The sequence below is a fragment of the Camelus bactrianus genome, chromosome 17 (assembly GCF_048773025.1).
Source record: "Camelus bactrianus isolate YW-2024 breed Bactrian camel chromosome 17, ASM4877302v1, whole genome shotgun sequence".
Taxonomy (NCBI): Eukaryota; Metazoa; Chordata; class Mammalia; order Artiodactyla; family Camelidae; genus Camelus; species Camelus bactrianus.
In genome coordinates, this window is record NC_133555.1 from 9688073 (window position 1) to 9714952 (window position 26880).

Here is a 26880-nt window from a genome sequence, read left to right on the forward strand (position 1 = left end):
TCTGCAGCAATCTCCTTTACAAAGACAACTCCTGAGGATTAAATATTCCCAAACCCACAATTTCAATTTGGAGCCTGCATACTCTCATTCCTGCTAACCTTTACTCCTGAAGAAAATGCACTTCAAAAGGTCTCTAATGACTGTTTCCTGTGTTCACTATACCTTTCACTAACAGCACTTTAGTAATGGTTTTACTAAATTTATATTCAGAGAACTGCTGAAGAAAATTCAACTCGTTTTGTCCATGTAACAATTCGCTGGTGAGCCTCCCTAGTCAACCACTTGGCAACCAGATCACAGTGCAGTATTTTCACTCAGATAATCAGGAATTCTGATGATGTAATAACAATGTAAAAAAGGACCCCAAAAGAAATCAGTGCTGGAGAGCTTCAGCAAACACAGCATTTGCTTACTTGTCAAGTCATTAATATGTCTGGATGTATTTCCCATGAACATCAAGAGTCTACTATAAATCTTTATGGTCACTGTTTGCAGATGACATAATACTATACATAAAAAATCCTAAAACATATGACCAAAAAAACTTATTAATGAATTCAGTAAAGTTGCAGGATACAGTTAATATACAGAATCTGCTGTTTGTATACACTAATAATGAACTACCAGAAAGAGAAAGCAAGAAAAAAAATCCCCTTTACAATGGCATCAAAAAGAACAAAACCCCTAAGAAAAAAACCTACCTAAGGAGGTAAAAGATATGTATTCAGAAAATTTAAGACATTGATTAAAGAAGTGGAAGATGACACAAATGAAATGATATACCATGCTCATGAACTGGAAAAATAAATATTGTTAAAATAACCATACTACTTAAGATAATCTAAAGATTCAACGCAATCTCTATCAAAATACTAATGGCATTTTCCACAGAACTAGAACAAACAATTCTAAAATTTATATGAAAACACAAAAGACCTTGAGTAGCCAAAATAGTCTTGAAGAACAAAGCTGGAGGTACCACGTGCCCTGGTTTCAAGCTATTCTACAAGGCTCTGATAATCAAAGCAGTATGGTGCCGGCACAGAAACAGACACATAGACCAATGAACAGAAGAGAGCACCCCAAAATGAACCCACACTTGAAACCAAGTCCCCCTAAAACCAAGTTCCCTTACCAAGACTAAAATCAGTTTCTCTATCCAAAACTTTATTCCTTTTTTTGTCCCCTCTGACCTCAATCCTGTGCTAACTAAACACTAATCCACCAGAGTCAGATGACTACAATTGCAACTGTCGATAACCACTAATGTACTAAAATTGCTATTATAGATACCATCATTAACATGCAAACTCAGGTTGTTTCTTCAGGGCAAGAGGAGCTAACAGACCCCTGAGCCATTGACCACCTGGCCACAGAATTATGAACCAGACTCCCACAACCACAATTAAGAAATGTCACAACACAATGAGTAATCCCAGCTTCTTTGTTCTTCCCCTTTAAAACAAAATAAAACCTAATTCAAAGACCAAGCTGGAGTGGATCTGATGCTTGTCTTCCACTCTCTTGCTTGGTGCCCTGCAGTATTTCCTTACTCTGCTGCAAACTCCCACTGTCAAGAGTTTGGCTTTCTGTGCCACAGGCATATGTACCCTTTGCTGGGTTTCACACTTACATGGACAAATAATCTCTGACAAAGGAGGCAAGAAGATACAATGGGAAAAAGGCAGCCTATTCAATAAATGGTGTTGGGAAAACCGGACATCTAGCTACATTAAACGTAAGATCTAAAATCATAAAACACCTAGAAGGAAACATAGGCAATACGTGCTCTGACATCAGTCTTAGCAGTATTTTTTAAAAATATGTCTCCTCAGGCAAAGGAAACAAAAGCAAAACTAAACAAATGCAACTACATCAAACTAAAAAGCTTTTGCACAGCAAAAGAAACTATCAACAAAACAAACAGGCTGCCTACTAAATGGGAGAAGATATTTGCAAACAATATCTGGTAAGGGCTTAATATCCAAAATACAAAAAGAACTCATACAATGGCAACATCAAAAAGAATTAAGCAACTCAATTAAAAAGTAGGCAGACGACCTGAATAGACATTTTTCCAAAGACACAGAGGTGGCCAACAGACACATGAAAAGATGCTCAACATTACTAATCATCAGGGAAATACAAATCAAAACCACAATAAGTTATCACTTCACACCTGTCACAGTTGCTGTTGTCAAAAAAAACATCAAATAACAAGGGTTAGCAAGGATGTGGAGAAAATGGAACCCTCATTGTGCACTACTTGTGGGAATGTAAATTGGTACAACCACTATGAAACAGTGAGGAGGTTCCTAAAAAAATTAAAACTTCAACTACCATATGATCCAGTAACTTCACTTCTGGGTATTTTTCCAAAGAAAACAAAGACACTAATTCGAAAAGATATAGGCACCCCATGTTCACTGTAGCACTATTCACAATAGCTAATACAAGGAGGCAACCTAAGTGCCCATCAATATATGAATGGATACAGATCTACGGGGTGTGTGTGGAGTGGAGGGTGGGGGGACAGCATACATATACACATATAAACAGTGGAATACGAGTCATAAAAAAGAATGAAATCTTGCCATTTGCAACAACATGGATGAACCTGGAGTGTTACGCTAAGTGAAATAAATCAGAGAACAATACAGTATGATTTCACTTATATGTGGACCTATAAAACAAAATAAATGAACAAACATAGCAAAATAGAAACAGCCACAGATACAGAGAACAAACAGGTGGTTACTAGAGGGGCGGGGAGTGGAGGGGATGAGTGAAATAGGTGAGGGAAATTAAAAGATACAAACTTCTAGTTAATAAATAATGAGTCTTAGGGATGAAATGAATAGAGTATGGTACACAGTCAATAATAACATAACATTTAAGTATGGTGACAGATGGTAACTAAACTTATCACAGTGATCATTTTGTAATGTCCTGAAACATCAAATCACTATATTATGCATCAGGGACTACCACAGTGTGTTGTAGGTCAATTATACTTCAAAAACAACCTCAGAAAAAGAGATCAGATTTGTGGTTACCAGAGGTGAGGGGTAGGGGAAGGGGAATTAGATGAAGGTGGTCAAAGGTACAAACTTCCAGTTATAAAAGTACTAGGAATGTAATATACAAAGTGATTAATGCAGTTAACACTGCTGTATGCTAGATATGAAAGCAATTAGGACAGTAAATCCTAAGAGTACTAAGGGAAAAATTTTTCCCCTTTTATTTTGTATGAGATGATGGATGTCACTAAACTTACTGTGATCACTTCATGATGTATGTAAGTCAAATCATTATACTGTATACCTTAAACATACAGTGCTGTATGTCAGCTATATCTATAAATAAAACTGGAAGAAGAAAACAAGTATTTTCTATATTTAAAAGTTTCTTTCCCTCTTTCTGGGAAGAACTGGGTATTCAGGAAACTAAAATGAGAAAGAGACTTATTTTTCACTGTATGCCCTTCTGCGTATGCATGTACAGCTTGTTCAAAAAAAAATTATAAAAAGAAAAAGTTTCCTTCCTATAATCCTGAAATAGGTTTCTACTACTAAACTTAAAAAGGGGAATTCCTAGAACCAACCAAATGCTACAAACCAATGAGATAGATATATATATATATGTAACGTAAATCCTTTAGTCTTAGGAAAAACACTGTGATGGAAATATAACAAATTTGTTATCTACAAATGGTAAAATAAATTCTGTACTCTTTAAAACAAAATAAGAAAGCCTAGTCTGTACTGCTCTACTGAAGATCTATTAAGCCAGAATCAGAAAAACAACAAAACAAAATTTTGAATATAATTAATAAGGCCCATCATAAAACAGTAAAATCATATAGCTGATAAATAATCATCTGACAAGAATCATTCTTTAAACAAGAAGCCCAGTGGATGTGGAGTTACTATAAACCCAGCTCATTTTCTCAGGTGATGGATGTTAATGTTAGTCTAGTGGTTATGACTGGGACTCTGCAGACAGTCATACTAGGTTATTACTCTGGTCTTACCACTTGCTAGCTATATGTCCTTCTTGCATGTTCCTTAACTTTGCAATGCCTCATTTTTCCCAAATGAAAAATGAATATAATAAGTGTCTACCTTATAGAGTTGTTTAAAAAATTAAATAAATTAAAACACATACAGCATTTAGAACAATGCCTGCTTCAGGCACAGGGAAAGCATTGTACATTTGCTACCAACACTATCCATGAAATGAGATGTTAAAAAGTAGTTCACAGGGTTCTGGTTAAGATTAGGTTAGCACACTCCACTCTGCCCCTTCAATGAATGTAACTAAAAACTGGACAGAACAGCATGCAGCAAATTGAGGACTCTGAAAGTAAGTGGTAGCTGATAAGTTAGAGAAGAAAATCAGAACTCAGAGTACAGGCAACCTGATACTATGTCCTAGTTGTTTTTTTCTTCCCTTTCAATCTCCCCTGGATCAAAGGCAGGTCAACTGCCGGAAATGGATACCAAGCATGAACAGAAAAAGCTCAAAGAGAAGCCTTCTCTTTTTGGTCTGAGGACTGTGTGTGTGTGTGTGTGTGTGTGTGTGTGGTGGGCAGGGAAGACGGTGGGGGCAACTGAGAAATAAATCCCTGTTGATTTGTGGGGGGGACTTTATTCTCTCCCCTACCACTTGGCCCCTGAGACAGATACGGGTTGAGGGAAGGGCATAGCAAAGCAGGGAGACTGAAGCCCCAGCTTTCTAATCAGAGGATCAGGAAAGTGGGAGGGGGAAAGCCCTGTGAGTCAGACAGTATTGGGGAAATTCATAAATGAATGGACTAGGGAAATAGACCCCATAAAGTTGTATATGAACTCCTGGGCTCATCCCCAAACTGTGATATGTGGATCTGACCTGAAATAACCTATCAAAGGCCTTGAGAACTAAACTATGATGCAGACCACTAGCCAGGTTTCTAGTTAACCCCCTAGGTAGTATATAGGTAGAAATGATCCAAATAGTACTACTGCAACCTGGACTGATACTAGAACCAAAGCCCACAGAAGAAAGCAGGTTGGAGCTTGTGGCCTGAACCTAATTGGGTCAACTTCCTGCTAAAACAAAACAACAAATCAACATTCTCCAAAGAATTTAAACAAAACTCAGAATCTCATAATATTCAAAGTATCCAAAATAACAATAAATGAAGAATCAAGACAATTTCAATTAGCAAAGAAAAAAACACTGAATAGATGCCAACATCAAGATGACCCAAATAATTGGAAAGAGCAGACGAAGACTGGTTACCATAACCATACTCCAGGTAGGGCAAACACTCTTGAAATGAATGTAATAGAAAGCTTCAGCAGGTAAATAACAGCCATAAAACAGAACCAAATGGAAATATTAAACTGAAAAATACAATAACCAAAATTAAAAAAACAAAAACAAAAACAAAACACCTCAACAGATGGGCTCAATAGAAGAATGGAGATGACAGGAAAAAACTCAACCAACTTGAAGACAGATCAAGAGAAATTATTCCAGGCTGAACAAAAGAGAAAAAAAGACTGGGGGAAAAAACTTAACAGATCCTCAAGGATCTATAGGACAATATAAAAAGGTCTAACATTTACATTATTGAAATTCTAGAGTAAGAGAAAAAGAATAGGACCATGCAAGACCTCAGATAGTCAAAGCAATCCTGAGAAAAAAGAACAAAGCTGGAGGCATCACACTCCCTGATTTTAAACTCTATCACAAAGCTGTAGTAATCAAAACAGTACGGTATTAGCATAAATAGCCACACAGATCAATGGAACAGAATACAGAACTCAGAAATAAATCCACATGCATATGGTCAATTAATTTATGACAAATGAGCCAAGAATATACAGTAAGGAAAGGACAGTCACTCCAGTAAATGGCCATGGGAAAACTAGACCACTATCTTACACCACAGGAAAAAAAAAAGTAACTCAAAGTGGATTAAGAACTTGATAAGACCTGAAACCATAAAACTCCTAGAAGAAGACATAGGCAGTAAGTTCTTTGACATAAATCTTGGCAATGATGTTTGAATACAACATCAAAAGTAAAAGCAGTAAGAGCAAAAATAAACAAGTGGAACCACATCAAACTAAAAAGCTTCTGCACAGCAAAGGAAACCATCAACAAAATAACAAGGCAACTGACCGCATATGAGAAAACATTTGCAAATCATGTATCTGATAAGGGACTGATATCCAAAATATATAAGAATTTATACAACTCAACTGCTAGCAAAACAAGCAGTTGGATAAAAAATGAGCAGAAGACGTGAACAGACATTTTCCCAAAGAAGACATATAGATGGCCAATGGGCACTTGAAAAAGTGCCCAACATCACTAATCATCAAGGAAATGCAATTCAAAACCACAATAAGTTATCACCTCACACCTGTTAGAATGGTAATTATTAAAAAGACAACAAATAACAAGTGTTGGTAAGGATGTGGAGAAAAGGAAACTCTTCTGCACTTTTGGTAGGAATGTAAATTGGCACTATCGGCCAGCGTGGAGGCTTCTCAAAAAATTAAAAACAAAACTACCATATGGTCCAGCAATTCCACTTCTGAGTATTTATCCAAAGCAAATGAAAACTCTAACTCGAGAAGATATATGTATCCCCACATTCAGTGCAGCATTATTTACAACAGCCAAGATAGTGAAACAACCTAACTGTCCAGTGATGAATGAGTAGATTTTTAAAATGTGAGAGACAAAGAGATAGATGTACACACACACGAACACGAGCATGTGCACATGCTCACATGTGCACACACAATGGAACATTATTCAGCCTTAAAAAAGAATGAGACCTTGCCATTTGGAAACACAGATGGACCTCAAAGGTATTAAGCTAAGTTTAAAAAGTCAGACAAAGACAAATGCCAAATGATATCACTTTTATGTGGAATCTAAAAACAAAACAAGAAAATAAGCTTCTACATACAGAAAACAAGACAGGTGGTTGCCAGAGATGGGAAATGGGGGTAATTGGGGTAAAGGGTCAAAAGGTATAAACTTCCAGTTATGAAATATGTAAGTCACAGGATATAATGTATAGCATAGTGACAAAAGTTAATAACACTGTATTAAAATACCGTATTTGAAAGTTGCTAAAAGAGTAAATCTTCAAAGTTCTCATCACAAGAAAAAAACTCTTCGTAACTATGTTAAGGTGACAGATGTTAACTACACTTACTGTGGTAATCATTTTGCAACAAATATGAATATTCAATCATGTTGCACACTTGAAGCATCACGTTGGATGTCAATTATACCACAATAAAGAAAAAAGAGAGACAGAATGGCTGAAAATATTCAAAATTTGGTAAAAGACGAACTTACAGATTCAGGAAGTGCAACAAACCCAAAGCAGGATAAACGCAAAGAAATCCACACCCAGATACATCATAACTGAACTGGTGAAACCAAAGACAAAAACAAAAAAACAAAAAAAAGCAACAAAAAAAACACTTGGAAGTGGCCAGAGAGAAATTATATATGAGAATAACAATTTGAATGATTATGAATTTCTCATCACAAATAATAAATGCCTATTCAAAAGTACTAGGGGGAAGAAACGACTCTCAACCTAGAATTCTATATTCAGCAAAACACCCTTTAGGAATGAAGATAATATATTGACATTCTCAAATGAAGGAAAACCAGAAGAATTTGTAGCTAGCAGATATGTTCTAAAAGAAATGCTACAGGAAGTTCTTCATCCATAAAAGAAACTAACAGAGGGAAACCTAGAGCTTTGTAATTAAGGGAGGGCAACAGAAATAATAATATTTGGGTAAATGTAATAAACCATTCTCTTCCTCTTGAATACTATAAAATGTTCAATAATTGAGAGCAAAAACTGTAACATTGTCTGCTATGGTTTTCAATGTATGTAGATATAATATGACAAAAACAACATAAAGGGAAGAAGGTAAAAGGACCTATATGGTGGTAAGGTTTCTACATTCCACACAAAGTGATAATGTATTAATTCTAAGAAAATTAGGTAAAATACATATATTGTAATTCCTGGAACAACCACTAAAGAAGCCATACAAAGAGAATAATTAAAACCTCAATAAATTAAAATACTGAAAAAAGTCTAAATGAACAGAAAGCAGGAAAGAGGGACAAGAGGAACAAAAAACAAAGGAGACAAACAGAAAATAAATAAAATAGTAGAACTAAATTCAAACATATCAATAATTAGAGTAAAAGTAAGCAGTCTAAACACACAAACTAAAGGACAGATTGTAAGTCTGTATTTTTTTAAAAACCCAATTATATGCTATCTTCAAGAAACCTACTTTAAATATAATGAGAGAGGTAGGTAACAAGCAAAAGGATATAAAGTCTATCACCATGCAGACACTAACCAAAAGAAAGCAGGAGTAGCTATATTAGTATCAAACAAAAGAGCAAGGAAAATTACCACGGATAAAGAGGGACACTACACAAAGATTAAAGAATCAATTCACCAAGAACATATAACAGCCTAAATGTGTATGCACCAACAACAAAGCTTCAAAAAACATAAAATTAAACTAAAAGGAGAAATAAACCCACAATAATAGACTTCAGCACCCCTCTCATGTTAATTGATAAACAAATAGCAAGAAAACCAGCAAGAGTACAGCATTTAACATCACCAACAATTAACTAGGTCTAACTGACAATTAGAGAACACTCTACTCAAATACATGTTCTTTTCAAGTAAACACGGAACAATCATTCAAGATAAACCATACGCTGGCCATAAAACAGAACTTCAGAAATTTTAAAATATTCAAGTCATAAAAAGTGTGTTCTCTAAGTACAATGGACTTAAACTAGAAATAATTAACATAAAAGAATCTGGAAATAACCAAATATTGGGTTATATATAATCTATGGGGCAAAGAGGAAGTCTCAAGGAAAACTAGAAAATATTTTAAACTAAATAAAAAATACATAAAAATTTGTGGGATGCAGTTAAAGCAATGCTTAGAAGGAAATTTAGAGACTCAAATGTTTATATTAGAAAAGAAGAAAGGTTTCAAAGTAACAACTTAGGAAACTAGAAAAAGAACATGTATCACATGATAACTATAGTTAACACTGCTCTATGGTATATTTGAAAGTTGTTAAGAGAGTAAATCCTAAGAGTTCTCATCCTAAGGAAGAATTGTTCTCTCTTTTTTTGAATCTATCTGAGATGATGGACAGTAACTAAACTTGTTGTGATAAATCATTTCACAATATACGAAAGTCAAGTCATTATGTTGTGTACCTTAAACTTATACAGTGCTTATGACAATTATATCTCAAAAAAACTGCAGAGAAAAAGAGCAAAATAAATCCAAAACAAGCAGAAGGAAATAGTAAGAGGAGTAATTAATAATACTGAACAGAAAATCCACAGAAGTAAATCAATGGAACCAAGAGATGATTTTCTAAAGATAAATAAAATTGATAAACTGTTAAAGGAAAAAAGAAGACAAAAATGACCATTATCAATAATAAAAGAAGAGATATCACTAAACTTTACAGTTATTAAGAGATAAGGAAATACGATGAACTTTATGCACATAAATTCAACACCACCAATGAAATGGACCAATTCTTAAAAGCTACAATCTACCAAAACTTACCCAGGAAGAAAAACTTAAGCAGTCCTCTGTTGTATTAAACAAATAGAATTAGTAATTTTAAATCTTCTTAAAAAGAAATCCCTAGGCCCAGTTTCATTTGTGAATTCTACCAAATATTTAAATAAGAAATACATACACACACAAAAAAGAAGTAACACCAACTTTGCATAAAAAGAGAAGAGGCAGGAACATTACCCATCTCATTTTGTGAGCCTAGCATGACCCTGATGCCAAAAAATAGTTTACAATATTCAAAAAAGTTGACACACTGTCCTAAAATAAATTTAACAATATAAGACAGTAACCAGAAGCAAGAGGGATGGATCATTGGCTATAACTTGCTGAATGATCTAGATTGTCCAAATTGTCAATTTTGTTCAACCAAATGCTGGTAGGAGGGTAAGAGAGTGGGAACATACCAAGCCATCACCTGGTTGCTAGTGGTTAACTCCTCGATGTCTCCTGGTGCCCCAGGAACCATTTATTCTAAATTTTCAGAATACAAGTCCCAGTTCCACACATACAGCTACTTCCCTGAGGGTGTCTTTCCTCTTCTGATTGTACCCATGTTTCTGTTTTAAGCAGTATGAAAACCTCCAACATTCAATAAATAGAGAATTAAACACAAGATTAATCTGTGCTGGAATTTATCTATGAGGCTTAAGTTCCTGATGCACCAACAGGAGAGCATTATTTTAAAAAAATGCCCTACATGGCTCCCAAAGTGAAGAAAATAAGCTAATCACATCTTGTATAGGAAGACGATGCCATGACCACTGCTACCTCTGAAAGAAGATGATGAGGAAGGCCACTGGGAGACCTCCCTGCAAGCTTGGTATTGCATATTGCCCTGATTTCTTTCAGACAAGACTCCCTGCAGGAATTGCACTGACTCATTCGTAACTCCCTGGTCCAACATCATCCATTAACTACTTCTGCTTCCTGTTCAGCTCCATTTCTTTAAGAGAAGTTATATAGGAGTTTTTCTGGGCCATGAAGAAATCTAACTGGTGACACATTCCACACAATTTTCTGAGTCTGCCTCATTTTACTTCCAGGGAAATAAATTCCACTGCTCACTGGAACCATGATATCCATTAGTGGTTATTTAGATCTGCAATTAAACAAATGTCAAAGACATTACTGAGAAGTTATCCAGAAACCGTCTCCTAATTTAGAATTTAACCCATGACTCCTACTGATACTTGGAATCCCTAAACATTAGAATGAAAAATCCTCTAAATGTAACCAAGGATTATAGCGTATCATGCCAGACAGCATATGCATGACCTCTTAACAGTTCTCTTTTCCATCTAGAAGATAAATGAAGCTACTAAAATCCTGCTTCACAGTTATGTCATAAAACAAATAGGCAATCCTCCCTTTTCTTTTAAAGACTAATCTGGGCATTCATTGCAACAGTGGAGGCAAAAAAATGTTTATAAACACAACTCTGATGCCAGACTCTGGAGAAAGCAAACAGTGGCACCTATCATTAGGATAAATTAAAACGTGGATTTTAATTTATTTATCCTTGATTGCATACTTATAACATTTTCCTGCCTAGTGGATTCATAACCTTATCTCCTCTATTAATAACATCACATGGATTGTCTTGTCTTTTGCCACTGTAAAATGTTTAGTAACACTGTTTACTTTTTTAAATATCAAAGTTACTAATTCCCTAAAAACACTGTAAACCGGAGTACAAACCTTTTACCTATCTGTTCATTCATATATCAGTAGAGGCATCTTTGCTCCCATTTTTATCAGTTTGGCAGCACAATGGCACAGCTCCAAAAAATGCCATGGCCTGAATACATTTTCTTTCAATAGTTATTTTCCATGCTGTGGCTCTCTGGATGTCCCCAAAGAAACACTAAACACTATAAAGTTACTCCATCAGCCCAGTCAGTATTATCAGGATTGCTTCACACTGAAATTCAGCTCTTAAGTGATGGACAGTCATGAAATACTGAGTCACTGCACACTGCTCAGATTCCAAATTGCAGTGCCTCCTAAGATGCTAACGTCATTATTTATTCAGTAGCTGTCTACAACCCCACTTATAACCATCCGGGTGGGGAGCCTGGCAGGGAACTGAAAGTGCAGGAAGAGTGTGGAATAACAAGAACGTCTTCCAGTTACGTGTGATTACTGCCTCACACATCATTGTTATTAGTTAGGATACATGTCGCTGGCTTACCCTCTTAATAACAGTAAAAATAACAACAGCAGCACACCACCATTCATTCACTTTACTGGCCTCATCTTACAGAAAAGGAAGTTTGAGGTCAAGGTCACAAGGTCACACACTCAGCTAAGTATCGGCAGGGTCCGAACTTCAAAGCCGTAATGTTACTTTCTACTCGAACATAATGCTTCAGGCATTTGAGGGTTATCTGTGGGTAAATAAGGAATGGTCATTATTTGTACAGAACCTGAAGACAATGTTAAGTCGTGCAACAGCAGCAACAACAAAATACAAACTCAGCGGTCAACTGAGAGGTTGTAAATAGATACTATGCTGGTATTCTATTAGCATATGTAGTAAAATACCAACTTAGAGCGATCAGAGTCTCTTCCACCGAGCTAAATCTAGTAACAACCACCAAATTACAAACAGAAAGACAAACCAAATAGACCAGCAGATTTTTCAACAGGTTGCTCCAAACATCCTAGCACATCTACAGTGGATTATGATAAAGGACGGTCAGTTATTTTAGTTTCTCTCTCACAATGACAGAAAACCTTCATCAGGAATCGGAAACTGGTCCCTAGTGCCCAATACACCTCCACCCTGAAACTCAGGAACCTTTCATCCCTCCTGAAATGGAATCCCTAGTCGGTACTCACAGGAGTGAAGGGGTTCCCTTCCATCCACCATCTAACTGGAGTACATGCTCCTGCCCTAACTCCCAAATATCACATCACCCACAACGATAATTACCAACTATGGAGCATTCACTGTATGACAGACACTGTGTTGATTACCTGACCTCAGACTGTGAGTCTACTAGGTACCTAGTCTCACTTCCAAATCACCAATGAGGAAACTGAAGCTTTGAGGGATCAGAGCTCTGGCATATCTGAAATTCAAATTTAGGCCTCTCTGACCCAGCATATTTAAACATCACCCTACAATGCTTCACTCTCTGAAGTCTAATTATGGAGCTCCTACTGAGTCAGGCCCAGAGCTACACTTAAGAGGGCATAAATAATAAGAAAGTTTACAGTCTTGAAGTAGAGACAGATGAAGAGATAATTGGCACAATTAAATATAGTTCTGGACAAAGTACTATGAAAATGGAGCAAGGGGTAATTAACTTTGCCTGGGAGAAGAGCTGGGGCAAGGTTTTACAATCTGAGACCTCAGCAACGTGTAAGACAGTGTCATCAAAGGGAAAAGGGACACCAGGGGATAAAAATGTATTGTAGGCCAAAAAAAAAATTTTTTTTTAAGTCTTGATAGCTTGAAAGTCTCATACTCCTCCATTACCCAATCTAACATGTATTTCAAAGACTTGCTTCCTCCATCCTTCCTCAAACCTACCTTGCTAATTTTCACTGGCAAATATAAGGACCCCCCCCAAAAGTCTCACAAAAACAAAAACAAACAAGACAAAAAAACTAATATTTACAAATGTTCCTAGGAAGGATAAAGCAAGGACATACTTATACAATTAGTAAAGCAGATTTAAAAGCATATGGCAAAAAAGAGCCAAAGAAAGGTAAAATTGCATATGGAACTGCACAATGTCATGTCCAATTTCCAAATTAGTCTCAGTTACAGGACTTCGAAAGAGCTGTACTTATTAGGTGGAAAAACAAGATCCTTAAGGATTTGTCTGTAAACATGTATTCATCAAAGCTCACCTTTTTTATGGAATGGAGCTGAATTCCAGGCGTATCTAAAAACTGTCACTTAAGCCTTTCTTTACCTTGTATAAGCTTATGAATATCTACTTAACAAGGGAGTTAAAAAAATCATACAATGCTTTGTGTGTGAAAGCACTTCATAGAACAGTCAAATGTTCAAATAACTAAATAAATGAATAGATTTTTACTGAATGCCCCCTGTGTGATGGACATAGAGGAAAGGATGATTAAGAAGTAATAGGATGTTTAGGAACATTCTTTGTGCTAACTACACTTAAGAACGGACATAGTGTAGGTGGTACATTTCCTGTCTTGTTTTATCGTAATGTCTACAAGGTCCAAGATGAACTGCTGTCTGAGAGCACTTTGAGCACTAAAAACCCACAACAGACTGCAATGAGTGAGTCTCTAAGCACGTATCAAACAGCCTATCAGATATGAGGACTGAGGATCACACTTTGTCTTTTCAACCACATGGTAAAATAATCAGTAATGTAACCTGATAGGAGAGAAAACTGATATTCTGAACCTAATACTGTCTACAAGACTACACAGCACCTAAGAAAAATCCCAACTTAAATCCCAAACTATCCACTATCCTTTACATTTAAAGCACACAAATTACCCTTACCAACTTTCATCTTCAGTAGAAAGACACTATACAAACCTAAACCAGACATTTTCCAGGCACAGAAACATTCCTCTTCAAATTCAACAGCAAAGGCTTCCAAGGATATAAAAGAGTCTGAACCACTCTGAATACACGGCCTTCATTCAGTTGCCTAAATGACCTGTACTGGCAGCCTGCATTCTGGGCACAGATTAATGCACCTAAGTGCCACAAATAAATCAAGACAGCCCAACCGCAATTCCAAAGGAGTGGAGATATTCTGCTTGGTTCTTGTGAACAAAACAATGGCAAAACAAAAAGTCAGCAGAGTAGGATGATTAACATGAATCACTAGAAAGAAAATACAGCATTCTTCTGAGAAGCCAGGAGTGAATGTTCGACTACTTTCTAAGTCTCTTACTACTCCTGAAGATAAAGATACGAATTGGATGAAATTTCAATTCTCAGTTTTAGTTCCACTGCACTTAAATACAGCATTAATTCCCTTCCCAAACAACAGTACCTTTATATCATTAATTGTATAATACATTTTATACTCTACTCATCCCCTTCCCTTCTAAATCCATCCCCCCTTCTCCACCCCATATCTGCTACTTGTTGATTCCACAATCTCATTCCCCACCAATCACTTAAATCCTTAAAAAGGTCTTTGACTACAAATTCCCCTTTGCCGGGCACATCCGATTCAACTGCTAAACTGCACTTCCGTAATCTTGCTTACTCTCCCTTACTCTCTAGCTTCCCCTTCATTATCTCTTAACTAGACCTTTGTAATAATCTTGTAACCAATTTCCTTTTCGATGGTCTCTATATTACTACTAAATTAATCCGTTGGAAACAGAGCTCTTCATTCCCCTGAACAAAAATCTTCAATGGCTCCCGATGGCTACATATTCAAATTTAGTCAAGGCTTTGTGTGGACTGATTCAATCTGTTTTTCCAGCCTTTTGGTTTTTTTCCTTCATGCAGGTTATACTTAATCTGACAAAAATTCTTGCCCTCGATTTTATCTTTGCTTCTCCCACTGTTCCTTCCTGAACATCTTTTCCTCCCTCCATGATAACTGGAAGCTCCACAGGGCAAGGAACCATGTCTGTTTCATTCTTTATTGTATGTGTGCTGCCTACAACAGTGCTTCAAATACTCATTGAATGAATGAAAACCACTCTACTCAAAGCTCAGCTTAACAGGTATTCCCACCACGGTCCTACCAAAAGTCAGCAAAATGTCTTTCTAAAACTTCCCCAATGTCTTCGGTGAAGGTGGGGAGATTCCCACAGCATCATGTGCCAGTTCTAAGGCACTTACTATTTCTATCCCATACATGGCTACTCTAAGGCACATACTCCACCATAAATAACCTCGTCTGGTACATTTATGAATCATCTCCTACCACAATGCTTTGCACATAGTTTGAGTACACACAAAATAGATACACTACTTTGCTGTTATATTCATTCATTCACTTACTCAATATTTATAGAGCTTATTATGTGCCAGGCCCTGTTCTTTTCATTGGGATGCAGCATTGAAAAAAGGAGAAAGTCCTGCCCCTATGGAACTTATAATCACAAAAGAGATGAAGACAGTAAGCAAGACAATTTCTGATGGTGGTTAACTGTGGCGAAAATTACGATGGAGGTGATATGATCAATCTGGAAGGAAGATACCTACCACAGAAAGGATGACAGGACAGCATAAAGGTTAAAACTGGTCAAACCATCTGGCCCACTTTCTGGTTCTCCAAAGAAAATCACAAAATGAAAGTTTTAGGCACCAATATTTCAATCACTCAACAGTGGAAAATAATGCCCAAAATATACATATAAGGGTTAATTAAAGCCTACAACATCTATTTGTTTTAATATTTTTAAGATAAGGATAGATGTTGGTTCTTTGAATTGACAGAGGGAGAAATCAAGAGTTCCATTCTGAACTGAATGAAACCGAGCTGCCCATTAGCCACCAAAGTAGATAAATCAAGTAGACTACATGGGACTACTTAGTACGGACAGCACGATCACGTCACTGTTGTCAAGAAAACATATTGTGAGGGAATAATCCTGCATGAAAGTGAAAAGGGAAAATCAGGATCAAACTCAGTGTTAGAATAAAATTTCTTACATTACCAAATTAGACTATACCAACAAATTGTACACACATCACTTATTTCCCTTTAGAATCTGACCTGCAGAATAGGAATAGGCAAGACAAAGCTGTGACTAAATGTTAGTTCACAGTAAACATTCTGGAGCTTCTAGGGTGGGTGGGTAAAAATATTTGTTTTTTATGGTACACATTTCAATATTATTTTAAAAAGAAAACCATACTGATAACAGCTAAGAAGACATTGAAATTTTTTGAGTCTTTAATAATAAAAAAAAAAAGGTTATCAGAATAATACAAAAAAGCAAGCATATATTGGGCATTATTCTAAGTGAAATAAGTCAGAGAAAGATAGTTATGTATGGAATCTAAAATTTTAAAAATTCCAAACTCACAGTGAAAAAATTGGTGGTTGGGGTGGGGGAGGAATAGGTGAAAGGATGGGATAGCAGGCTACAAGCTTCCAGTTATAAAATACATAAGTCATGGGATGTAACATACAGAATGGTGATTATAGTTAATAATACTGTATTGTATACTTGAAGTTGCTGAGAGAGTAATCAAAAGGGAAAAAATGTGTAGCTATGTATAGTGACGATGTTAACTGGACTTACTGTAGTGATCATTCCACAATATATACAAATACAGAATCATTATGTTATACAAAAAATGAACACAATGTTATATGTCAATTTTATCAATTTTTAAAAAGCATATATTTGTATATATAAAGGGACAGGTGAAAAAATGCAAAGGATATTCAGCTGATACTAATAATGACTAAAGCTTAATGGTATTAAAAATTCTTTCCTGTTTGTATATCCACACTATTTTTCAAACAATACAGATTTTGTATATTCTTTTTAAAAAACAAGTGTTTTTAGTTTTATAATTCAGCCACTGAATGAAGAAATAATAAATCAAAATAGGGAAACTAAAAGCTAGTGGAGCAAAACGGCTAGATTTTGGAGGAAAAAATGTTACTTTCCTCCATTTCCTAGTTATTCATGTGATAAGAACTATTCAGAAATGATAAAACCTATACATCCACCTTAAAACATTTTCGAGACAAAATGAGCTTTCAAGAAGTAAAGGAAAAACAGGCCCAGTAGGCCTAAACCAGACCCTAAGCCACCTTAAGAAAGGAAGAGCTTTCTGCCAAAAGCCCTTTCTGGCCCAGCCAATATGCAGTCCACAGAGCCCAATTCTCATCCAGGAGAACAGAGCAACACAGGCAGCAAACTGCCTGTCGGGGCTTGCAAATTTAGAGCTGTCAACAGTGACTAAAATCCACTTGCATCTTAAATCTTAGTTAAAAAGTTACAGCAAACACAAATGGCAATATCCAAATTTAAAATTTTAATCTAAGCATGTACTTGTACAGGGCACCAAAGTTCTAGAGGGCAGGTACTACTCAATAGAGCCACCTTTTTCTTCCTGTTGGGAACGTCTACCTTTCTACCTCTTAACCATAAAGCTGCAAACCATCTCAGTTTTTCTTCTGGCAAAAGGCTGGGATTTTATAACCGGCATCCTTATCCTTTTATTTTATTCTCCAGTCTACGAGTAAGAGTTCTAATTCCAGGTACAAGAAAGCACCGCTCACTCTCAAACATCAAGGTTCTCAGTGCTTACTGACTCTTCACAAAAACTGAAGAACAGGGAAGTTAAATGACTTGTCTACAGTCCTGCCATTTAGTCAGTGGTGGGACAAGCAAAAGGACAACTCCTATTTCCAATTCCCTGCTCAGAAATGCTCCCACAACCAACTCCACAATTAAATACACACTGTCCAAGGAGAAGTATACAGATCTCTCTTCATCTTCTAAAAGGAAGAATTGTACGAGTTGGTCCATCAAAAATGACTAGCCTATCCAGGAGGTTAAAACATTTTTTCCACCAGCCCATCTCAGCTATCAAAAAAAAGTCAATAGGATTCAAAATGTGAATTAAACAAAACGAAGGCTTACTTCTTAAACAAAGGCTACTAATATCTAAATATAATCGAGAGCAATCTAATGAAGGCTGATGATTACATCTAATATTATTCCTGAAACGTAGCAGTTCCACTCACTGAGTGCTCTCTAGGTGCCAGGCAAGGTGCTGGGTAGTCTGCACACATTCATTTCATTCTGACAACTACTCTATGAGGCAGTACTTTGATCATCTACATTTTACTGAGGAGGAAAAAATGAAACACACAGATGCTAACACAAGTTATATACGGCTAAATCGATATTCAAATCCAAATCTGTCAGACTCCAGAACCCTCATTCCTAATATTATGCTACACTTTGCATACTGAAATGTGAATATGGGTTCAGAAAGATATTTGTTCTTAATTTTATATTTTAAATAAAATAATATTTGTCCATTGGAAAATACATTTGAGCACCATGTATGTGCCAGGCACTGGTTTAAGGCATTTGGAATACATCAGTGAACAAAAGAGAGAAATCCTGGCCCTCAGGAAGATCACATAATGGTAATCGAGCAGCTAACATGCACCTCGTTTTGATCACTGCTCAGAGTGTTTTACAAGCATTAACCCATAACAACTATGAGGTAGAAACTACTATTATTCCCACTTTACAAGTAAGTAAACAGATACTGAGGGGTTAAATAACTTGCCAAAAATAACACAGGTGGAAGAGTCAGGATCTGAACCTAAATAGTCTGGCTCTCAACTCCTAACCTCCATGCCATTGTAACTTATGTAACAAGCCACTTAATTTAAATATATTCCAAATAAACCCAACCATACCACATTCAAATGTCAACAAATTTAGGCTCAAAATATATTCTAACAGTAATAACCACTTTAGTAGTTGCATATGGAATTGTTATCAAGTAAACTGGTACAAAAGACATTTTAAGAATCATTTTGCCAATCATCATTCAAGGTTTTGTTTTTGTTTTTTTTTTAACTACAAATGATTACTTTTCCAACCCAGTTTAGAAGGAAACACCTCAATTTTCAGAGAAATGTCACTATTTCGATACCTGAATCCTAAAATTATTTTGCCAATATTATGATTTATTAAAAACATAGTATCCTTAAGGATAATTTTTAAATGAACCCTAAAGCTTTGTTAATTTTTTAATTTAAAAAAAGTTCCTTTGGAAATGAAACAAGAACATTATTCTATTATATAAAACTGAGGAAACTGGAATCAGATCCAAATACAGAATCCAATATCTAATTTAAGAAACAGTGTAACATTAAAAAAAAAAAAACAAAAACCAGTACAATAGAATGTGATTTTGACTTTGAATAAAGAAATTAGCTCAAATTACTCCATTAGAAATTTCAATTTTGGTTTGTCACATCTTAGAAAAACTAAATGCCTTAAATTATCATTAATTTTGACCTATTCAGCAAATAACAAGGTTAACATTTTTTTACTTTATTTTTTTCATACACGAGCTCAAAAGACATGAATCAACTTATACAACTATAAATGATATTCAAGATATAAATTTTTAAAATTTCATAAGCCACAGCTTCAAAAAGTGGCCTACTTGGCAAACTTTCTTAGACTCTGGTTTAGAAAACATTGTTTTTAACCACCACCCCACCACACACACACAAAAAGCAGCATCACACTATATAGTGTAAGGTTAGGTAAGGGCTACGTGGAAATATGCCAAAATTCTGGAATACAAACTCCTAATGCAATCCGCCAATAAGCTGAAAACAAATTAGACTGTGATTGCTAAAGGGGATGAGCTGTATTTATATGGCTTGCCTGGAAAGTTCAATAAAAAAGAAAATTGAAAAAGGAATTATGGGTGGAGGCCATAGCTGGTAATATGGTATAGTGGTAATGTGCCTGCTTGGCATGCATGAGGTCCTAGGTTCAATCCTCAGAATCTCCATTACGTAAGTAAGTAAATAAACAAAAAAACAAACAAACAAACCTAATTACCTCCTCCCAAAAGAAAAACTTTTTAAATTTTAAAAATACTTTAAAAAATTTAAAAAAAGAAAAAGGAATTGTGTTCTCTATAGCCTCCATCTTAGCACCTGCTGACACATAAATAGGTACTTTAAAAAAGTTAAAGACAGAGCAGAGCAATTACCTGTTAGGACAGTTTAAAAACACTGCTGGTTAACTTCACCTTACCAATAAAACTAAGTATGCCTAAAAATACCAAAGGAGAACGTGCTTAACTGAAGCCCAACTTTCTACCGTTCATAAAATTTGTTCAGAAGAGCCTCTCAGCAGGAGTGCATACTTTCTGGAAAGCAACTTGGCCATCTGACATGAAACACGTTCGTACCCTTGACCCAGCGATGCCAACTCTGGAACCCATCCTCAGGAAATGCAGATCAAATTGATGTACAACAGCAAAACCCTGGAAACCACTCAAATGTCCAATAATGAGGAAATGATCAAATATATTACAGTATGTCCACAAGTTATGCCATAACAGAATAAATTATGAAGGCATTAAAGACGGTTTTAGGCACAGAAAAATGCATACATCACAATTAAAAGAAAACAAACCAGGATATGAACATTATAGACAGCATTTTTAAATGGCATTTGGACACATATATTTTTTAAAAAGAAAGATGAAAAGGAAATACTCTGAAATGCTGACAGTAGTTAACCCTGGATGGTGGAGAATAGTGGTTTCTTATATTTTACAGTATTCTTTTAAAATTTCTACTCGTAACCTTGTGCTACTTTGCTAATCAGAAAAAAGATCATCTAAAAAGAATATATAACTATTTTTTACAGTTGCAACACATTCTGTATCCATGTTCAGTGACATTTCATTTTATCTTTGAGAAACCTAATAAGTGCTTCAAGTTGTGAAATATCTTCTATGTTAGTCATTTAAAATGCCTTATTGCACTCTTAACAGCTTCTTAACGAGAACATTTCACTTTGAGATTCTAGGCCTGCACAGAAAAAATGATGGCAAGAGGGATGGGGGATAAAGAACTGTGAAGAGTTCTCTAGCAGGATGCTTCAGGTTCCACGACTCGGAATTTACATTTGAAGCCGAGTTCACTGGAAGGCTACAGTAAAGTTTCAGATTTGTTCAAGTTTAGAGTTGAGCTACAGTACATTTTCTTTAAAAACTGTTTTCGCCATTCTTACCCCAAAGTAATTAAATAACAAGTACTTTGATCACAGAATTATTTCTGCTTTTTAAAGATACTAAATTTAGTTCAATAATCCAATGCCCAATAGCCAGTTATTTAAATGTCCAAACATAGTATTATAATATTCCACTATTCCTACTTTCCATAGATTATCATTCTTTCCCCTAATATAGACACATATATACACATATGCACACAATCGTGTGTGTGTGTGTGTGTGTGTGTGTGTGTGTATAGTCTTCAAATTTTAGTCAAAATGTTTAAGATGCTTGGATTTAAAGTGCTACCCGGATTCATAATAGTAGTACATTTACATTAAAAAAAAGATGTTTAAAGGATTAAGATCTCCCAATCCACAGCTCTATGGTTCTACCCTCAGGTGGATCCACAGAGGAAGACAAGAAAAGTAGAAAGTGCATTGGCCCTGGGTTCTAATTTTATTTCTGCTACTAATTAGCTTTGTTGCCTCAGGAATTTCACTTAACCTTTCTGGATCTCCTAGCTACATCTATAAAATTAGGGTAAAATTAGACCACTTAGTTAAGGTTTCTACAATTCTTTAAAAAAAAATTATTCTAGGTCCAGATTTCTACAATCTTTCCAAATATCTTCTTTTCCTAATTCTCAGCAGTAATAAACTTTTCCTAGGATTAACCTTTGAGGTAGCAACACTTCATAAAAATGTAGACAAATTTTTGTAACACTACTTATTTCAAAAATACAGAAGGTGTTTAAAACTCATCCTATCACATTTTGGTAAATTCTATTAAACATTTCTCAGTAACTATCCTATCACCAATCTAAGAGTCTCAGATAAAAAGAAAGTTACTGAATATACATTACACATATGGGACACATGATTTATTATGCAATGACTGTTACAACACCTGGCAATGGGCAGTATTTCATTCCCTGACACTCATCAAAAATTAAGGACTAGAGGTGTTTCTTTTTTTAATGTTCAAAACAAAGAGAATACTATGTAAATTAAGTGTTTCGACATAAAGTATTAGGTAACATGTGGTATTATTTGGGGTTTTATTTATTTTGGGTTTTTTTGGGGGGGGGTAACTGGGTTTGTCTGTTTGTTTGTTTGTTTTAATGGAGGTACTGGGGATTGAACCCAGGACCTCGTGCGTGCTAAGCACGCACTCTACCACTGAGCTATACCCTCCACCCTCATTTTGGGTTTTAAACCCTAAGAATATGAATTTTAGGATTGAAACTCTCTGTAAGCAAACTGCCAAATTTCAGAATTTTCAGAATTCAGAGACCAAATCCTACAATAAGTAATTCAGCTTCATAAACCTTTTGAGTAAGTTAAATGACTTCTATTAAAATTTTCTTAACTTTTAAAGTAGAAAAGATAGCCACATTTTACTTTGATGTTTACAAAAAATTGACTTTTATCTAAGTAAACTGGCTTCACCTGAAGCTTTTCATACCTGGGAAGTTACTAGTTGAACTTGAGAAATGGCCAACTTTCTAAAGTGACACATAGTGTTCAACACGTCTGAATTCCTGAGTCTATAAATCAAAACACTTTCTACAAAAAAATAGTGCGTTTTTTAAAAAAAAGATCAAGATAAATTTACTATTCTGGACATATTGTTTCTATCTAAAAGTCTGTAAATTTCACTTTTAAGTACTTTTTCCTCATTGTCAATATATTCTTGTAAGAATTACAGATTAGGTTAAAGCCTGAGGTTTTTTTTTTGAAGTATGAAATTTACTGAGATTTTTTCTTTTCAGTTTCTTAAAGGTCACAAGCAATTACAGTCACAATTTTTTTCTTAACAGAGCCTACCCACAACATATCATTCAAAAAGAATACTCTAACATTAAAATAATAATTCACTTTTAGTTCAACAGTTTTCCAGAAGCTATGTTGTTAAAATAATCTAATGCAAAAAAGATGGGGGGAGGACATGATGTGATTACTTGCCACTATCTATAAATCCAGTACAGCAGGCCACGTTTGGATATACACACAAATTCAAAGGAGGAAATGACACCAGCCAGCTTTCTTCTGAACATTTTTCAAAATACTGTTTCTGCATTAAATGAGTGTACCCATTACATACAATAACAGCAGTTACCATTTACCTAGCCCCTTCTATGGCAGGCATGATGAGAGTCATTTAACATCATGTACTTGCAGCAAATCTGTAAGAAACCTATTATTATCTCCTTTTAATAGACAAGAAAGCAAGGACTGACTGAGAGAGGATACAGGCTGCTAAGTGGCAGAGCCAGACTGCAAACCCAGGCTGCCTGACTTCAAAGTTCACACTCGTTATATTAAACTACACTGTCAACTAAAAACATAAGCATGACTTTCATGCTTATGTTTTTAAAAGTTCCTCAAAGATTTACTAAACTTTTTTAGGTTTCCCGAGCTTAACTAGTTGTCTGCAAAAAACTCAACAACTGACTGCAGTAATACACCTATCGACATTATAAATTACTTCAGTCTTGTCAAAGGGTAGGATTTACAAGGAGATTCCAATTCTTACTTAAAGGGAATATCAGAAAATTTACAGTTCAGTGAGCTCAACTGCACTCAGGCTGATCTTTTCCACATCATATAAAAGCTCAAATATGGATACTTAGCTCAAAGTTTTTCCTTATTAATTTTAGGGGTATTAGATACACATTCCACTCATCTACACATATTGAAAAGGTAGTCATTTCAAGCACTACCCCCCAAAACCATATTACAAAAAGAGCCAAACAAGTAGGCAAATTTTCTTTATGCTTATAAGCAACATTCCTCAAAGGAACTCTGGGTTCTGCTAATCTCTTTCTCCAAGTCTTACTCATTCCTGTGGCTCTGTAACTGCAAGGACTAAGAGTCACAAGTTACACAAGCTCTCGTGTTCTACAACAAGCGAGATGTGTTTGAATCACTCCCATAACCAAACCAGTTGGACAGCTAGTCTCCTATTAAATAGGGATTTCACCCATTATCTAAAACGTGGAGGAGCTGCTGCCATCTCTCTTTGGAACGGCTCTAAAGTTCACCCCCGACAAGCACAAGCCCCTACCAGCTAAGACTGAGTGAGTCACAGCAACTCCCAGGCTCTAAATAAAGATTGAGAGAATCTCTCGTTCTTATTCCTTCCCCAGCCAACCAAACAAGCAAAATGTCATCATCCTCCTTCCCCTCAATCACTGTGGGATAAACAACACACTGTGTATAGGTTCCCAGGGCAATTTCCCTCCCAGACACCCCTGCCCTGTACGTGGAATGAGCTATATTCCTGCTGAGTCCCTTCCTCTCTATTCATGTAGGAAAGCGCCATCCCAAGAGACCAACCCCTTTCTTTCAACGTAGCTGGCTGACTGATAAGATCCATCTTACCACCTCGACGAGGGCAATTAGTTTTAGAAAAGCGGAGACCCCACCCCCAACCCCTACAACTGCTCGGCTTAATAAAAGCTGAGCACTACTGTGAACTGGCTGGAAATGTCTCTCCCCAGCTTCTACCCACGAATGCAGCACAATCAACTGGATCTTGGCCCCGAGGGAAACGGATGAAAACCAGTAACTGAATTACAGGGGACAAGCTGCCCAAAGAATTCAGAAAGGAGTCCACAATGGTCCCCTGCTTTTCTCACAATGGGACTTTTCGTCCCGAGTGGCGAGTGAGAGGATCTAAATTTTTATGCTTTCTCCCAAGACAGACGGACTCGCCAAATCCCACCCTTCAGGAAAGTGACAAGCTGGAGTTAACCCTTCCGCTGCCCCCAGAGAGCAAACCCGAAAGAAACTCCAGTCCTCCAAGCGCTTTAAAAATCTGACAAGCCCAATTCCACCCTTTCCAAGCCCCGGCCGCGACGAGGACACACACCTTGGAAGAAGATGACTACATGGAACTAACCCTTCAGCTGCCGATCTCAGCGCTACACTTCAGCCACCAACACGCGGGAAACTCCAAGTCCTGGCCCTCGGGGAGGTGACGGTCACGTCTTGTCTCCCCGCGTCCCCCACCCAAACACACACAATCCCAAGAGCCCCGCCGCGCTGAGGGGAGCCCCAAGCCAGGCCTTCGGCGAACGCCGGGCCTGACCCGCGGGCTGCGGCGCCCTGGGCGGGTGAGCGGGAGGGCACTCACCGCGATGACATTGACGAAGGTGGTCTTGCCCGAGTACTGCAGCCCCACGAGCGTCAGCTCCATCTCCTCCTTCCAGAAGAGCGAGCGGAACCAGTCCAGCAGGCGGGAGATGAGCGCCAGCATGATGGCGGCCGGCAGGGAGGACGGACCGGCGAGCGGGCGCGCAGTGGCGGCGGCGACTTCCACACGAGCGGGCCTCTGCCCGGATCCCCCCAACGGTTCCTCGGGGCCCCGGTGCTACGCTGGCGGACACGGGCGGGCGGCGGCGGCCGGAGCCAGGAAGCCGAGCAGGTCATATGACTCGCCCTACCCCCCACGCTCGTCCCCGCGCCGCCGTCGGCGTCCACAGCAAGAGCGGCGGGGCCCGCCCGGCTAGGTGCGCCCGCCGCCTGCAGCGCCACCTGCTGTGGACTCGGCGCGCAGCGCCGCGTACCAGCGCTCCGACCTCGGGCTCCCTTTCTACCACCCTCCATGGCTCATTGATGTTGGTGAATTCATTCATTCTCTCAACAATTGTTTATTGGCAGTCTCCTCTGGGCAGAAAGACTTCAAGACTGGCGGAGTCAGCATGAAAATTGCTTTCCTACATAGCAAAAGATGGAAGCCCCAAGTGTAAATCAGTAGGGAAGTGATTAAATAAATTCTAGTATGTCCCCAAAAGGGAATACTTTACAGCTGTTTAAAAAAGAATGAGAACGTTCTCTATTAACTGATACAGAATGATGTCCAGGAAATATTTTCAAGGAACATAAAGGCAAAATGCCAGCTATGTATTAAATGATAGTTTGGTACAAGACAAGAAAACAAGAATATGGGGAATGGGAGATTGAACCAATATATATTTTTAGAAGTTTGCTGTGGCAGCTCCAGGCAGAACTGACTGTAGGAAGGCGTGATGGGTTGAACTGTGTCCTCCTGAAAGGATGTGTTGGAGTCCTAACCCCCAGTACCTCAGAGTGTGACCTTCTTTGGAAATAGGGCCATTGCCGTTGTAATCGGTTAAGACGGTCTTAGTGGAGTATGGTGAGCCCTTAATCCAAAATGACTGCTGTCCTTCTAAGAAGATAAGAGACGTACACACAGGAGGGGAGAGAGCCATGCAACAACAGAGGCAGAGAATGAAGTGCTGCAGCTGCAAGCCAGGGAACACCAAGGAATAGCCAGCAAACCCCCCGGAGCTGGAGGAAAGGCATGAACAGATGCTCTGTCCCAGCATCAGAAGGAACCAGCCTTACTAACATCTTGATCTTGGACTTCTGGCCTCCAGAACTGTGAGACAATAAATTTCTGTGGTTTTAAGCCACAGAGTTTGTGGTCCTTTGATACAGTGGCCCTAGCAAACTAACCCAGAAAGAAAGGGCAGAAGCA

General features: G+C 37.3%; 1 protein-coding gene and 1 non-coding gene across 2 annotated transcripts in view; both read right to left on the reverse strand.

Moving 5' to 3' along the window:
• Nucleotides 1–25839, reverse strand: part of ARL8B (ARF like GTPase 8B) — a 47305-nt gene extending 21466 nt beyond the window's left edge. The window contains exon 1 of the mRNA XM_010962388.3: nt 25513–25839. Coding sequence (XP_010960690.1) covers nt 25513–25635 — 123 coding nt within the window. The 5' untranslated portion in view covers nt 25636–25839. The remainder of the gene's footprint in view (nt 1–25512) is intronic.
• On the reverse strand, nt 22497–22569 carry TRNAA-AGC (transfer RNA alanine (anticodon AGC)). The gene has a single exon. It is a non-coding gene; the product is annotated as a tRNA-Ala (tRNA).
• Nucleotides 25840–26880: the final 1041 nt, after the last annotated feature.